The 14,992-nt window shown below is 35.5% G+C and overlaps 1 protein-coding gene across 1 annotated transcript in view; it reads right to left on the bottom strand.

Annotated features, from left to right (window-relative positions):
* LOC143915909 (uncharacterized) overlaps positions 1-4,862 on the bottom strand; it is a 120,440-nt gene extending 115,578 nt beyond the window's left edge. Inside the window, exon 1 of the mRNA XM_077436730.1 lies at positions 4,688-4,862. Coding sequence (XP_077292856.1) covers positions 4,688-4,862 — 175 coding nt within the window. The remainder of the gene's footprint in view (positions 1-4,687) is intronic.
* Positions 4,863-14,992: the final 10,130 nt, after the last annotated feature.

The following is a 14,992-nucleotide window of genomic DNA, read 5'->3' as shown; positions in this document are numbered from 1 at the left end:
ATTTATGGAATATCCGATTTGATGCTTTTAAGGAATATACCTATAAGTAAAGTGAGTATCATAAAACTAATGGGATTTTCAAGTGTTGTATCGATAGGCAATGATAATAAATAATTATTCACGTGCGCCGGAACATTACTATTCCGAGCAGCACACACTCGTGTGAATCAGTGCTCGGGGTTTTCACGAGGGTTTTCCGGAAAAAACCTTCGAAGAACGTCAATATTTTCCATTAGAAGTCGAGGGCCGAGAATGCGAGGGCAGAATAAACGAGAAGTACCAAAAAAAAAAAAAAAAGAAGCGTTGAATTCGTCGACCAAACAAAGCAGAGAAGAGCACATTTATGTATGTGTAGATATAAATTGACATTTGAGAAATATCGTTTTGCAAATGAAATTATTCATACTTGCTTTATCTGATTTTTCGTTGGGGTTACCATGCGATTTCTTTTTCCCACGGAAGTGTCTTAAATTAAGTATTTTTAAAGCAGTAACTTTACATAAATGTATCCAGATTTTTACTATAAGCACTTATTTATTTATTTATTCAGTAGATCATGTATATACATACAAATTCAAAATAAAAAGCTTTTATTTTGAACTTGTGACCTACCATGACCAGTTTTTTGAACATAAATGACCGTGGCTAATTATTCAAATGCGTTCAAAGTCGGATTCAAAAAAGGTGTTTTAAAGCATACACGTTAAAAATTAAGCTTTCGAGTTGAATTTACCCAAAAAGCATTGGTTGATGGAAGCATTTGGTTTCATTATGTACTTCGATCATTTTATTACTCCAAAAAAATAGTTACTTTTTCCGTTGAAAATTTTCAATAAATATAAAACGAAACCGTTGCGTTGGTGTAAAAATGTTATATTACTAGTGGTTTTACCCGGCTTCGCTCGGTATTTGTAATATAAACCGCGTAAATATGGCTAATTTAATAGAAAACATTTATTTGTTTTTTTTATTAAATTTATTTGAATCGAAAAAAAATAATATTCAACGACAGCCAATCAGAAACAATTTTTTTTTTATATTTGGGAATGAAAACTGAAATTGGATCCAGGAATGGGAATTGGAGCTAAAACAAGAATTCAAATCCGGAATTGAAACAGGAATCCGCATCCGGAATTGAAAAAGGAATCCGGAACTGAAACATAGATCTGGGTCCGGAACTACAAATGGAATCGGAATCCAGAACTGAAAAAGGTATCAGGATCCTGAACTGAAAAAGGAATCAGGATCAAGAACTGAAACTGAAATCGGGATCCGGAACTGAAAAAGGAATAGAAATCGAAAACGGAACCGAAATTGATGTCGATATCGTCGTCATAGAAAATTTGATCTATTCGATAACGTCACGGATTCTACAAACCAAAACTTACATACATAGATATGTACATATATACATAAAAAGTCTCTTTCGAAATTACATATTAGATAATACATAATCAATAAATGCTTAAATATAAAAAACATTTTTCGTGTCCAACTTTTCAAGTGATAGGATATGGTAACCCTATTTTTGTTCTTATAATTTATTTCTATAGATTTTAGTATGCGTAGGCACGACTCGTATAAGAATGAATAAAACCGGAAAATAATTTTCGCTCTTAGAAACAGATCCATAGTGGAAGCTGCACCTGCTTTTCATCGTTTTTCTGAATGGACCCCTATTTTTCAGCTCTCCATCATCCGCACTAGAGGGCACAAATAAAGGAAACTTTCAGATGAATGGCTGTAGTCGTATTTCAGCGTACGAGATAAGTGACCATTGTTATCATTATTTCAATAAAAAAAAATCTTGTTGCTTCTTCTTCACTGTCGGGGTTGTTGAAATTTTGAAAGGATTTTATCGCTCAAAATTTTGTGCTTTCTTTCTTGAAAAGGATATTGTTCCGTATTGTAAGTATGATTTTGTGATACCATTTTTGAATATTATACTTACTTTAAAGAAAAATATAAATATATATGTGCATTATATGTACATATAATTGAAAATAATACATTAAATACATACATATTATTTATCATAATAGATCTTATATTGAATATTATATCTCATAAAGATAATATTATCCGAGTAAAATTTGCCATTTAAAGAGAGATTTGCATACAAATTGGCAGACTTATATGTAATAATGTAACTGTCGTAGTGCTTTTAGCTACGTCAAATCTTTATGTGAATATCCGATAAACGGACTACTAGTCATATGTGAACCAGTCACAGGACAACCGGTCGCTCTAGATCGGTCACACGTGATCACACGTAAAACTGGTCACGAGAAAACTGGTCACACCCTAAAATCGGTCACGAGAAAACTGGTTGATCGATTTTAGGGTGTGACCAGTTTTCTCGTGACCAGTTTTAGTGTGACGGGTGATCACGTGTGACCGATCTAGAGCGACCGGTTGTCCTGTGACCGGTTCACATTTGACTAGTAATCACCGAACTGAATATACACCTTAAAAAATCAACCTTATTGTCCAATATCCTACTTTCATAAATAACTTACATACGTATGTACATATTATAGCGAAATAGTGAAAATCAGGGGGACCGAATATAAAATTAAAAACTTTCATAATTTATTTTCAGCTCAAAGTTTCTTAAGCTATGGATCGCGATTGGCATTTTTAATGAGTCTCGTAAAATTTTCAGAAATAAAAATACTTAAGAAATTAAGATTTTCAGATACAAAATGGAATCTTCAATTAGATTATCTTTCAAATATTTTAGTTAACAACTATATATATATATATAGAAGAATTTATCAATGTTGTTTGACCACTGTAGAAATATTCACGCATGACGTAACATCATAGTGGCGAGTGCACCAGCACTGACGAAGGTGCTGTCGTGCGCATATACATATTTTCGGAAACGTCATATTGTGACAATACTGACGCGTTATACGATACGAGCAAGCAATATTGCGCCGTATCGTCGCACTCTGTAATTTATACGTTATTCGAATTTGCGTTGCACTCGTCCAAAAGTATGAACATGCCGAAAACGGGCGGTGCTGTGTAGTATCAATAGAAGTAGTCTTTTCAATGCACTACTGTGCCGAGCTTTTAATGTTTTGATTTTGATATAATATAAACCAAGAGCTCCCAATAGGTCGATGTCAATTTTGATTGTGAATTTTCAAAATAATAATGATATTTTAGCATATTTTAAAATAAAATGTAAACAATAATTAAATATATTAAAATTTTAAATTATTATCGAAGAAGTTAAGACATATTTTCAGATTCACAATGAATTACGACGTTAGTTGAGAAAATTATATGCTTTAATAAGGTTTCAAGAGTTCCCTGAAATAAGAACACGTTTAATTGAAGTAAAGTATAATAGTGCGACCTATCTTCAATAAAAATGAAATGGGCTTTAAAACAAAAAAATATTGGATCAATTTAACAAGTGGTTTAATGAGCTCCATAAAATTTGCACCTTCAAATATGAATGAGAATAATTTTCAAAGTCAATCATCGCAATGATTTTTTGATTAAATTGCAAAATTTCTTAACGTTGGTAAAATTTAAATCTTCTTATAAATATTCAAGTATTTAAAGGACGTTTATGACTGTTTAAAAAGAATTACAAAAAATTCTAAATTATTTTGATACTTCGCCTTACAAAATACATACATACAAGACACTTTGTGAAGGTGAAACGCAAATGCTGTCCTTTCCACACCATTCCGACCAATGGCATTTCTCGCATAGTGTTCTACTTACTGTCCGCACGAAATGCTATTGGTCAAAAGGCGGTAAAATAAATATCAAGCACGTTTTTCTTAAGGGCGAAAACACACTGAGTGGTACGTGGTACGTGTTTGCTTTAGATACTTTTAAACATGCGAAAAAACGCAGCACCCCCTAGCCCATAATCATCATACACAGTCCCAAAAATCAACCCTGGAGTGTTTTCGGTGATATTCTAACCTTATTTGACAGAGATCGACAACGGTGTATACCATATTTGAAGAAATATAGGAGAACCCCCACAGCGGGCAGCCAGGCGCACGACGTGCCGTTCTTCCCTGTGTGATTTCACTGTATATCTCCAGTGAAAAATGTATTTTCGTAATTCCGAACAGAATCAATTACATAGCAGCAGTTTTCAATCCGTTTTAACGAATTTTTTTAAGTTTGCCATATTTTAAAAAAAATGGAGGAGAAATTATATGTTGCATATGGATATGCATATACATGCGACCTCCCAAACATATTCATTCTGCACGAGTAGAACGGGAAGCTAAGGACACATGACGTCCCATACCACTCAGTGTGTTTTCGCCCTAAGTCTCTTCCTAGAGCGGACCAAGTAAAGTAAAACTAAAAAGTATATAAGATTCTTATTACTAAATAGCGGACCAACTTTGTGCAGTTCATTGTTCATTGATCGCCGTGCTTTGTTCATTTATATGATGAACCTTTTTTTATGATCTCTAGCTTTGTAGTTTGCCCTATTTTCTGGAAAATAGACCCAAAACGCCCCGTTTCCGGTCCTACCTCTACTTAATACAAGTCGATCACCAGAAAATTTAGTTGAAAAGTAGCTCCCAACCTCAAAAAAGCACCGAACAACCCTGAATTATCCAAGCAATACCCGAATTGTTAACTTACCGTTCAAAAAGTATACAAAAAGTTAGAGATAATAAAAAGAGAGTCATACCTAGGACTTTGTCCGTCCTGGAAAAGGTGATGGCCCATTTCTGGAATCCACAGGCCAACTCCTTGCTGGTGATGTCCCTCTCCAAGTCCCTGGTCACCGACCTGGTGACCACGAACGTGAACACGTGCGTGTTGGCGCGATCGTGAAGTCGCGCCACTCGGTACAAAAGTGCCATCGCAACAAAACTAACTATCTACTACCTGTAACACTTCACAACACGCACAAGCTCATCGAAACATTGTCGCACACACAAAAATAACTCAAAATCAAAAACACTGATCCGATGCGGCACTGCGAAGTCACATTTTTGCACGGGACTCTATCACTGGTATGAAAACGACACTGATTACCGTGTTGGAATGGGGCTCTCTCTCTCTTTCGCTTTGAGTGGTTTGTCTGTGTGTTCTTTTAATTTTAATTTTTCATCTCCCGAGTGAGACGGGAATGAAGTCCGCTCTTCGAAATGGGATGAGGGGATGAGAGGGTCGTTAGTGATCCTTTATCGGAGGCGCCTTGGTTTCCGGGGTTGGATTACGCGTCCGAAATGAAATGTCGCGTTCCTGAAACAGAAGATAAAACGCAAAAATTAATTCGATTATATAAATCGAGTTTGATGAGGATTTTTTACAGCGTGTCTGCTAAATTTTAATATACATAGTATACTGAAGCGTTTTAATGTGTCGAAAATATATTTTTTAATTGATTGGTGTAATATGATACGATAATTATGTTGCTGAGGTCGAATATAATATTAAAAAGTTCATTATCTAGTCATGAAATTATCGAAATAATATTTTTTAAAACCTCGATTGTAAGACCCTATTTAAATATGTATAAAACCTATTTTGATTTTGATTTTTACATGCTGTTGGTATATAATAAATCTTGAGTCTATTCTAATAGCTACTGATCCAGTGATCTATTTACACATTTTATTTATTTATTTATAGTTTTGGACCATTATGGAATTACAGGAAGAACCTAATGCACCACAATGGCCTACATAAGAATACAAGAGAAAAAAAAACCATAAAATAAAAATAAATAAAAGGCAAAAGCAAAAAAAAATCGATAAAAAACAAAAGAAAAATACATAAAAATGAACATAAGGAAAATAATAAAATAAAATTCATAATATAATATATGACAAAACATCAAAAATAAAATTATGTCACCTACATAATGTATGTATTTCTCACAAATTTTAAATGTATCAAAAAATGGTTGATTGTCCTTAGATGTCTCTATTGTTTTCTATGTGAAAATTTTTTAGTAGTTTTATATACGAATTAATCTAACCATACGTATATACCGGTCTCCGTGACGAGACAGAATGTTAAATGACAGAAAATGCAAATATCGGAAGGCAAAGATCGAAAATCGAAAGATCTTAAGTCGAAAGATCAAAAAAAAAGGTGCATGGTAAACGGTACATACTCACGTACATACTCACTTAATTTGAGCGAGTAGGATTCAACAGGAACAAGAGGAACAGGCTTTTCTTCCCGTATTAATGTGCGCGCGCAGAATACGGGAGGAAAAGCATGTTCCTCTTGTTCCTGTTGTATCCTGCTCGCGCAAATTAAGTGAGTATGTACCGTTAACCATGCAACATTTTTTTTTTTGATCTTTCGACTTAAGATCTTTCGATTTTCGATCTTTCGATTTTCGATCTTTGCCTTCCGATATTTGCGTTTTCTGTCATTTAACATTCTGTCTCGTCACGTAGACCCGTACATACATACATATGTGTCACCTTGGGGTAATTCCTGTGACGGCACATATGATTTATGTATGTAATAAAATAATAAATAATACATATTTGTATATAATATGCGTGCGTTTTCCTAAGAATTTTTGGTTTAGGCATAATAAACCAATTCCAATAATAATAATTAGTATTGATAACAATGACTGAAGTATAAAACTGGTCGTAATTCACTTTAATTTTTTTCGTCGCGCCATAAATCAAATTTATATGCTAATACGTGGGTATTCATCAACTACACTTATATTATACACCCTCTTCTACCCGAGAATAATTTAATTGTACACAGAAAATCCATTCACAGAGACAGTGTTTCAAGATTTAATTTCATAAATATTTATGGCACGGACGCGTCGCAGATTAGACTAATTCTCATTAAAAAAGGACCGGTCGTTTTTCTCAAATTAAAAACATTATTAATCGGTATAATATAGGGTGAGTATAAAATATATAGCCTGGTTATTAGAAAGGAGAATATCCATAGAAAATGAGAAAATGTTTTGATGATTTCTGATTTAAATTGCATTTTATGCATTTCTACATCTATCGTCTGTTGATTTTTCAATAAATAAATGAAATAGATTGAATCCGATGGGAGCCCGTGAAATATCATTGACGTTTCAAATAGAAAATAACTGTAAAAAACAAAACGAGGGTGAAATCTGGGGATGCGAACTTTGAAAATGTCTCGGAAATCATCTGACTTTCCCCTGAAAATATTCCTAATTAGGCGGTCGGCTGTTGGAACACTTAAAAGTTTCGCGCTTTTCGTTGTTGTCGACGGGCTTTTGTTGCGAATCGAATTTTCCGTCGGGAAAGTTTTTCCCGGTACAAAATCCGCGGCGAACTTGTCGACCTTTTCCCCGTAGAAACTTTCGACGCTTTGGCGTTTTCCTCCCGTCGATGATGCACAAGAGGCGAAATTTTCCTACGGTAGGGAAAAATTTCCATGCACTTTCTGCTACGAAAACTGCACTCATGTATCATGCTCTCATATTAGACAGAAGCAAAAATCTTTACGATTTTATATCATATATATATATATATATATATATATATATATATATATATATATATATATATATATATACTAGCTGTATTACCCGGCTTCGCTCAGTGTTTATAATATAAACCGCTTAAACATGACTAAGCTAATTTAATTAAAAAAAAAAAAAAATTAAAAAAAAATTTAAAAATTAAAAAAAAAAATAAAAAAAAAATAAATAAAAAAATCAAAAAAAAAAATTAAAAAAAAAATAAAAAAAAAATTAAAAAAAAATTAAAAAAAAATTAAAAAATTTTTTTTTAAAAAATCAAAAAAAAAAATCAATTTTTTTTGCCTTCTAGGGCTTCGCCCTCGGCGCCCCCCTGAGCCTTTGCCTTCTAGGGCTTCGCCCCTCCACGCCCCATGAGCAATTGCCGTTAAGGGCTTCGCCCCCCTTAGTTAATGCCTTTTAGGGCTTCGCCCCTCCGCACCCCCATGATTAAATGCCGTCTAGGGCTTCGCCCCCCTTAGTTAATGCCTTTTAGGGCTTCGCCCCCCGCGCCCCCAAGATTAATTGCCGTTTAGGGCTTCGCCCCCCTTAGTTAATGCCTTTTAGGGCTTCGCCCCTCCGCGCCCCCATGATTAAATGCCGTCTAAGGCTTCGCTCCCATGATCAGTTGCCTTTTAGGGCTTCGCCCCCCACGCCCCCAAGATTAATTGCCGTTTAGGGCTTCGCCCCCCTTAGTTAATGCCTTTTAGGGCTTCGCCCCTCCGCGCCCCCATGATTAAATGCCGTCTAAGGCTTCGCCCCCATGATCAGTTGCCTTTTAGGGCTTCGCCCCCCGCGCCCCCAAGATTAATTGCCGTTTAGGGCTTCGCCCCCCTTAGTTAATGCCTTTTAGGGCTTCGCCCCTCCGCGCCCCCATGATTAAATGCCGTCTAAGGCTTCGCCCCCATGATCAGTTGCCTTTTAGGGCTTCGCCCCTCCGCGCCCCCATGATTAATTGCCGTCTAGGGCTTCGCCCCCCTTAGTTAATGCCTATTAGGGCTTGCGCCCCATGAGGCTGGGCCCCCCGGGCCCCCTTCGGGGCCCCACGGGGCTGCGCCCCTTGTGGCGCCCCCTTTTGAGCCCCATGGGGCTGCGCCCCATGAGGCTGGGCCCCCCGGGCCCCCTTCGGGGCCCCACGGGGCTGCGCCCCTTGTGGCGCCCCCTTTTGAGCCCCATGGGGCTGCGCCCCATGAGGCTGGGCCCCCCGGGCCCCCTTCGGGGCCCCACGGGGCTGCGCCCCTTGTGGCGCCCCCTTTTGAGCCTCATGGGGCTGCGCCCCATGAGGCTGGGCCCCCCGGGCCCCCTTCGGGGCCCCACGGGGCTGCGCCCCTTGTGGCGCCCCCTTTTGAGCCCCATGGGGCTGCGCCCCATGAGGCTCGGCCCCCCGGGCCCCCTTCGGGGCCCCACGGGGCTGTGCCCCTGTTGGCGCCCCCTTTTGAGCCCCATGGGGCTGCGCCCCATGAGGCTGGGGCCCCACGGGGCTGCGCCCCTCGTGGCGCCCCCTTTTGAGCCCCATGGGGCTGCGCCCCATGAGGCTGGGCCCCCCCGGGGCCCCACGGGGCTGCGCCCCTCGTGGCGCCCCCTTTTGAGCCCCATGGGACTGCGCCCCTTGTGGCGCCCCCTTTTGAGCCCCATGGGGCTGCGCCCCATGAGGCTGGGGCCCCACGGGGCTGCGCCCCTTGTGGCGCCCCTGGCGGGGCCCCATGAAGCTACTCGCCTTGCGCCCCCGCGGGGGTGAATCCATTGAAACGAAAAAAACAAATCGGCGCCCATGGATCGAAAAAAAAAAAATCGAATCACGTGTTCGATGACGTCACCGATCTACGGACGAAGACGACGACGACGACCAAGGATATTTACATACATACAAAGTCTCTTTCCAAATTATAGATTAGATATATATATATATATATATATATATATATATATACATACATATGTATATATATATATATATATATATATATATATATATATATATATATATATATATATATATATATATATATATATATATACATATATGTATATGTATATATATGTATATATATATATATATATATATATATATATATATATATATATATATATATATATACATATGTATGTATATATATATATATATATATATATATATATATATATATATATATATATATATATATATATATATATATATATATATTTTATAATTGATATGTATACGTGTACATACATATGTATACGTATGTATAACTGAAAGTGATTTAAGTTTAGTTAAAGAGAAATATCTGATATCTCATCGTTATGGCGATGGAAAGCTATTTAATGAATGATTATTATCAATGAACTGTATTGTTTATGTTAAATTATATCTCATTGTTTATATATCGTTATCTAACAAAAAAAATGTACTGCTTGAGTCATTTTTATGAGTAAGTTTTATTTAAAGATTTAGACGATTAAAGGCTGTTGGATTTCTGAGAAATGAAATTATCTTATTCATTGTTATATCTCCCTATTATCTACCTATATAAAATTGTCATATATTTTTTATTGTAATACAATGATAATTTCGTCAATTATTATAATACTAAGATACACTCTCGACATATGTGTATGCATATCATAAATCTTAATAGAAGGCAATAAGGTCCAACTGAAGTTATAAAAGATTCAATTAAATTAGGAATATATGTACAAATTTAGGTCATAAAAAATTTTTCCAATTGGCCTTTACACATGGATGTGCATACAATATCTCAACTTTACAAAATATGTTACGAAATATTTTTAAGAAACGTATGTTAATATACATGTGCTAGATTCTAATAACATTCAACGCTTTTCTATTATTATAAATTTAGATTTGACAACATTCATCGACTTAAATGAGATATACATATATGTACATAATACATTTGTACATTTCCTTTGGATATAGAACATGTACATATATAAAAAAAAAATCCTACGACGAAGAACATTATTTTCCCCCTAAAGATCGATTGATACAATAGATTTTGACAAATTGATGTGACAAGAAGCCATCAGAAACATCGATTTTGAAGTACTCTTTCTCAATTCAATAATCGACAGTTGCTCGTTTCGAAACTGAATGATATAATTATACGATAAAATCAATTTTATTTAGTTGTTTTAATAAACCAAATATGTACATTATATACGAATGTAACGATTTCATATTCTGAGAGATATTCATACATAAATGGCCAAACGCTTTAAATAAAAGACGGAATCATATTTCTTTATCTGTTAACAACTAAAAGAAGTCTGAAACTGTCATCAAAATAATCTGATGGAAGTTAATCTTTAGAGAAATCGAAACTTTATATAAAAACATTATAAATCGAATTTCAATCATCATATGCTTATATTTTTCCTGCAAAATTTATAAAATATATATAGGGAACCTCTCACGACAAAATTCAATGCATGTCTCGGAAAAATATTGATTACAACCCCAACAATTAACCGATTATATTAAAATTTATAAAAAATAGTAGTGGAAATAAGACGCAATCGTTAGTTTTAATATTTACATATATATATTAAGATCTGTACAGTGCGATAATTTTCATCATATCTTGTGTTACTTACATGTATGATAATTAGCATCGCATAGCCTCTACTAATAATCGTTATATTTACGTTTATTTACATCGTTTCGACTTATCGGTTAACGTTTAGATGAAATCATCCCTGGAAATAACGACTGCCCAGTTCGAATAAATAGTTATTAAATAGGCGTACGTGACGGTAAGCTAAACTTGAAATTGCGAGCGAAAGCTCGTTCGTTTCGTTTATGCTATAAAATTTATTACTATTACTATTGTACGAATTATACATACATCGACCTTGTCAAATGAAATAACAGTGTTTGTGATTTTGTCGCCCTGGTTTTAGAAATGCGTCATTTTATATATACATACGTATATTGTAGACATGCATACTTTTTATTGTATTGTATGATTAATGTTGCCTTTTGATCTATTGTCTGACACACTGAGTTTAAATAATATTTAATTGCATATTAATTGAAAAGTCTGACTTGAAACATTTTCTTTGTTAATTTATATTCATTTCTGTGTATGTATTGAATGTCTTAATTACATTTCAAATTAAATTTTGGAACTCAATAATGATGGTGAATACATACATATGTATATATAAATATATTTTTAATATTTTTATAATTACATACTGTAACGTGATTATTAAGTAACAGATGAGTACATTTACTGTGCGTTTTTATGTTTTTTAAATTCTGTATATATATGTCTGTATATGTATGTAGGACGTACATTTTCACCAATATATGCATTTACAAATACGAGTGGAATTATCAACAATCGTTTTTAATAGTCATCATCCGCACCAAAGCCTAGTTTTACTATTGAAAGTTCCTTCTGCTTGAATCCATTATTGGTTCAATCATTGTAAAAGGGATCGTTGAGCAAGCGGCCAGCAAAAATCAAAATTTTCCCTCAGAAACTCTGAATTTTCCCACGGCAAGGAAAACTGTACTTATTCGCAAAATCCTACCACGGTTTTAAGGATCACAACGAGGCGGGCACATAATCGAAATTTAAAAATGTACAAACGTATATATATAAATTCGCCGTGCATTTTCTCATATTTTTCCCAGTGGATACGGCCGGAAAATATTTTTCCGGCTTTTGTAAAGCGTAATTGCGTGGTCGTTCATCCGCCGGCGAAGGAAAAACTTCCGACAGCATAATTACTAGCTTGCAATCGCTATATCTCTCTCTCAAACTTTATCTCTCCTTGTGGACCCAAGAAGGAGAGTTTTTCCCTTTCTTGCGGCGCTAGGCGATGGGAAAGGGGTTTTGACCCTTTCACAACCGCAAAACACTGAAACCACCCTTTGCGACGTTTCTGTCTAAACTTCGCGAGATGATAAGTGAAAATGTGTGTACAAGAGTGTGTATAAATTAGTTACACATTTGTTTTTCTACATTTGTATATCCACATATTGATTTCTAAAATGTAATAAATTTAAAATAAGTTAAATATAGATCAATGTATAATGGTATAAAATAAATTCCGGAAGATGGAATGAACAATTCTGGAGTCATGAAGCTAAGATTACATGCAAGTAATCTTAGCTTAGAAAGTTATGAGCAAATAAACCCTACATAATAATACTGAAAAAAAATTCTGACTGTAAAGAAATGTGTTTGTTTATTTATCCGTTACATAAATATACATTTTTCAATTTAAAATTTTAACCACCAGCTTATACTAGTGGTTAGCATATAAGCCTTCGAACATAGTGGTCATGGGTTCGAGTACCACTGGTTGCTGTTGGCCAGACCATGGTTTATGACTCCTATCAGACTTGCCAATTTATCTGTTTTTTAATTGAAACGATTCCAACAAATTGGCAAGATTTACCTAATTCGCTAATTCGTCCAAAATGGCTGCAAATTTGTCCATAAATTTTGTGTTTTTCAGCATCTCAAAATTTGACGACTTATATTACAAAAAAAAAATGCTCCGAAAATGTAAGTTTATCAAAATTTATCCATAGATGTCTCTATGATGCTGAGCTAAAAATTATTCTAAAAAAAAAGTATATCGATGTTTGTAATTGGCCAGGAAGGTACATTGGGGTTTACCTGTTATCGGTCTCCGTGACGGGCCAGAATGTGAAATGCCGGAAAACGCAAATATCGGAAGGCAAAGATCGAAAATCGAAAGATCTTAAATCGAAAGATCAAAAAAAAGGGTGCATGGTAAACGGTACATACTCACTTAATTTGCGCGAGCAGGATACAACAGGAACAAGAGGAACAGGCTTTTCCTCCCGTATTCTGCGCGCGAACATTAATACGGGAGGAAAAGCCTGTTCCTATTGTTCCTGTTGCATCCTGCTCGCGCAAATTAAGAGAGTATATACTGTTTACCATGCGCCTTTTTTATCTTTCGACTTAAGATCTTTTGATTTTCGATCTTTGCCTTCCGATATTTGCATTTTCCGGCATTTCACATTCCGGCCCGTGAGGTAGACCCTCCTTTTATATACATATAATATGTATGAAAAAATAAAAATTAAATTTAGTGGATGGAAGTTGGAAAAATGTTCAAAATATGTCAATATTAAACCTATGAAACAGGATAAATTGATGATTCTAAATAGAAAACTGAAAATTTTTGTAACAGATAAACAAACATTCAACTCTATTTAGTAAAATATAAATGTTGGAAGCCGCTTTTGAAATTTCGAAACTTACAAACGATCAAATTTTTCAGATTCTGAGTGACAAATTCACAATAAGGATTTAAACCATCAAACATCATTCGATCGATTTTTTACTTCTTGAAAACCAATTATTGCACTTTAAGTAGAAAAAAAATAGACATGAACCAGTTAAAATATGCGCGAGGGGCATTTAAGGTGTTATAGCGATACTGAGAAACCCAGCAGGATTCCAAACAAAGGCTTTTATTGCACGAAACACGTGCTGGAAGAGCTTTTGCGAAACACGTGCCACTCAAAGCGTCGTGGGAAAGCTCCCGCGCAAAGGATTTTCCACAATTTCCATCCTTCAGCCTGCACAACCTCGATAATAACTTGCACCAACCGATCACATAAATGCACACAACTAAAAGTGATATGCAAAACAGAAAAAAACACGATATTCAAACCACCTATGAATATTGTGATCAACATGCTAACGAACTCTCGAAAGGTATGATCATGCATAAATTTCCCACCGAGGTAATAAATCATTTTTTTTTATTTTCACTCGTACAACGAGGCTCGTTGTTGAGGGATGAACATGTTATGATTCGAAATCGATAAATAAACAAACAAAATCGGCCACGCAATAACAGGTCGGGCTTAATGGAAAAGGGTTTCCCGAGAGTCATTAGGCAAAATGGACATGTTCAATCAATACCGTGGCTTATCCTCTCTACCCCTTACACTTTATTAATATTTCATATTGGGCCATAATCAAGTTTACTGCTATATTTCACCTATATACATAATACAATATATGTACATGTGAATTTCAATCGAACACACGTTGCTAAGATCAAAGCATATGCGATACTCATTCTTTATCCATGAATCGTTTTGTCATAAACTGATTTAAACGGTTTGGTAAACTGATTTAAACGGTGTCGTTAAATGATTTAAACGTAAACTGATTTAAACGGCGTCGTAAACACAATTTATTGTAGCTTAAAATCCACGTCATTACAATGAATCATTGTATATATGTAGTATATCTTATACTATATACAATGTACTTAAACAATTTGATAGTTTTGATGAGCATTAGTTGAAGAGCTTTTGTTCGCATGTTTAGCAAATGTTCTGTAATTTTTTGAACGGGTAATCAATTGGCGGAATTGATCACGGACATTAGGAATTTAATGCTTCTGAAAAACAATTCTAATGCACTCAAAAGCTTGGAATCGGGTTACATTCCAAAGCGTCAACTTGCATAGTTAATATTTGCAAAAGATTCT

This window comes from Arctopsyche grandis, chromosome 8 (assembly GCF_051622035.1).
Source record: "Arctopsyche grandis isolate Sample6627 chromosome 8, ASM5162203v2, whole genome shotgun sequence".
NCBI lineage: Eukaryota > Metazoa > Arthropoda > Insecta > Trichoptera > Hydropsychidae > Arctopsyche > Arctopsyche grandis.
The sequence above is the reverse complement of the archived record's forward strand: the minus strand, read 5'-3'. Positions and strand labels throughout refer to the sequence as shown.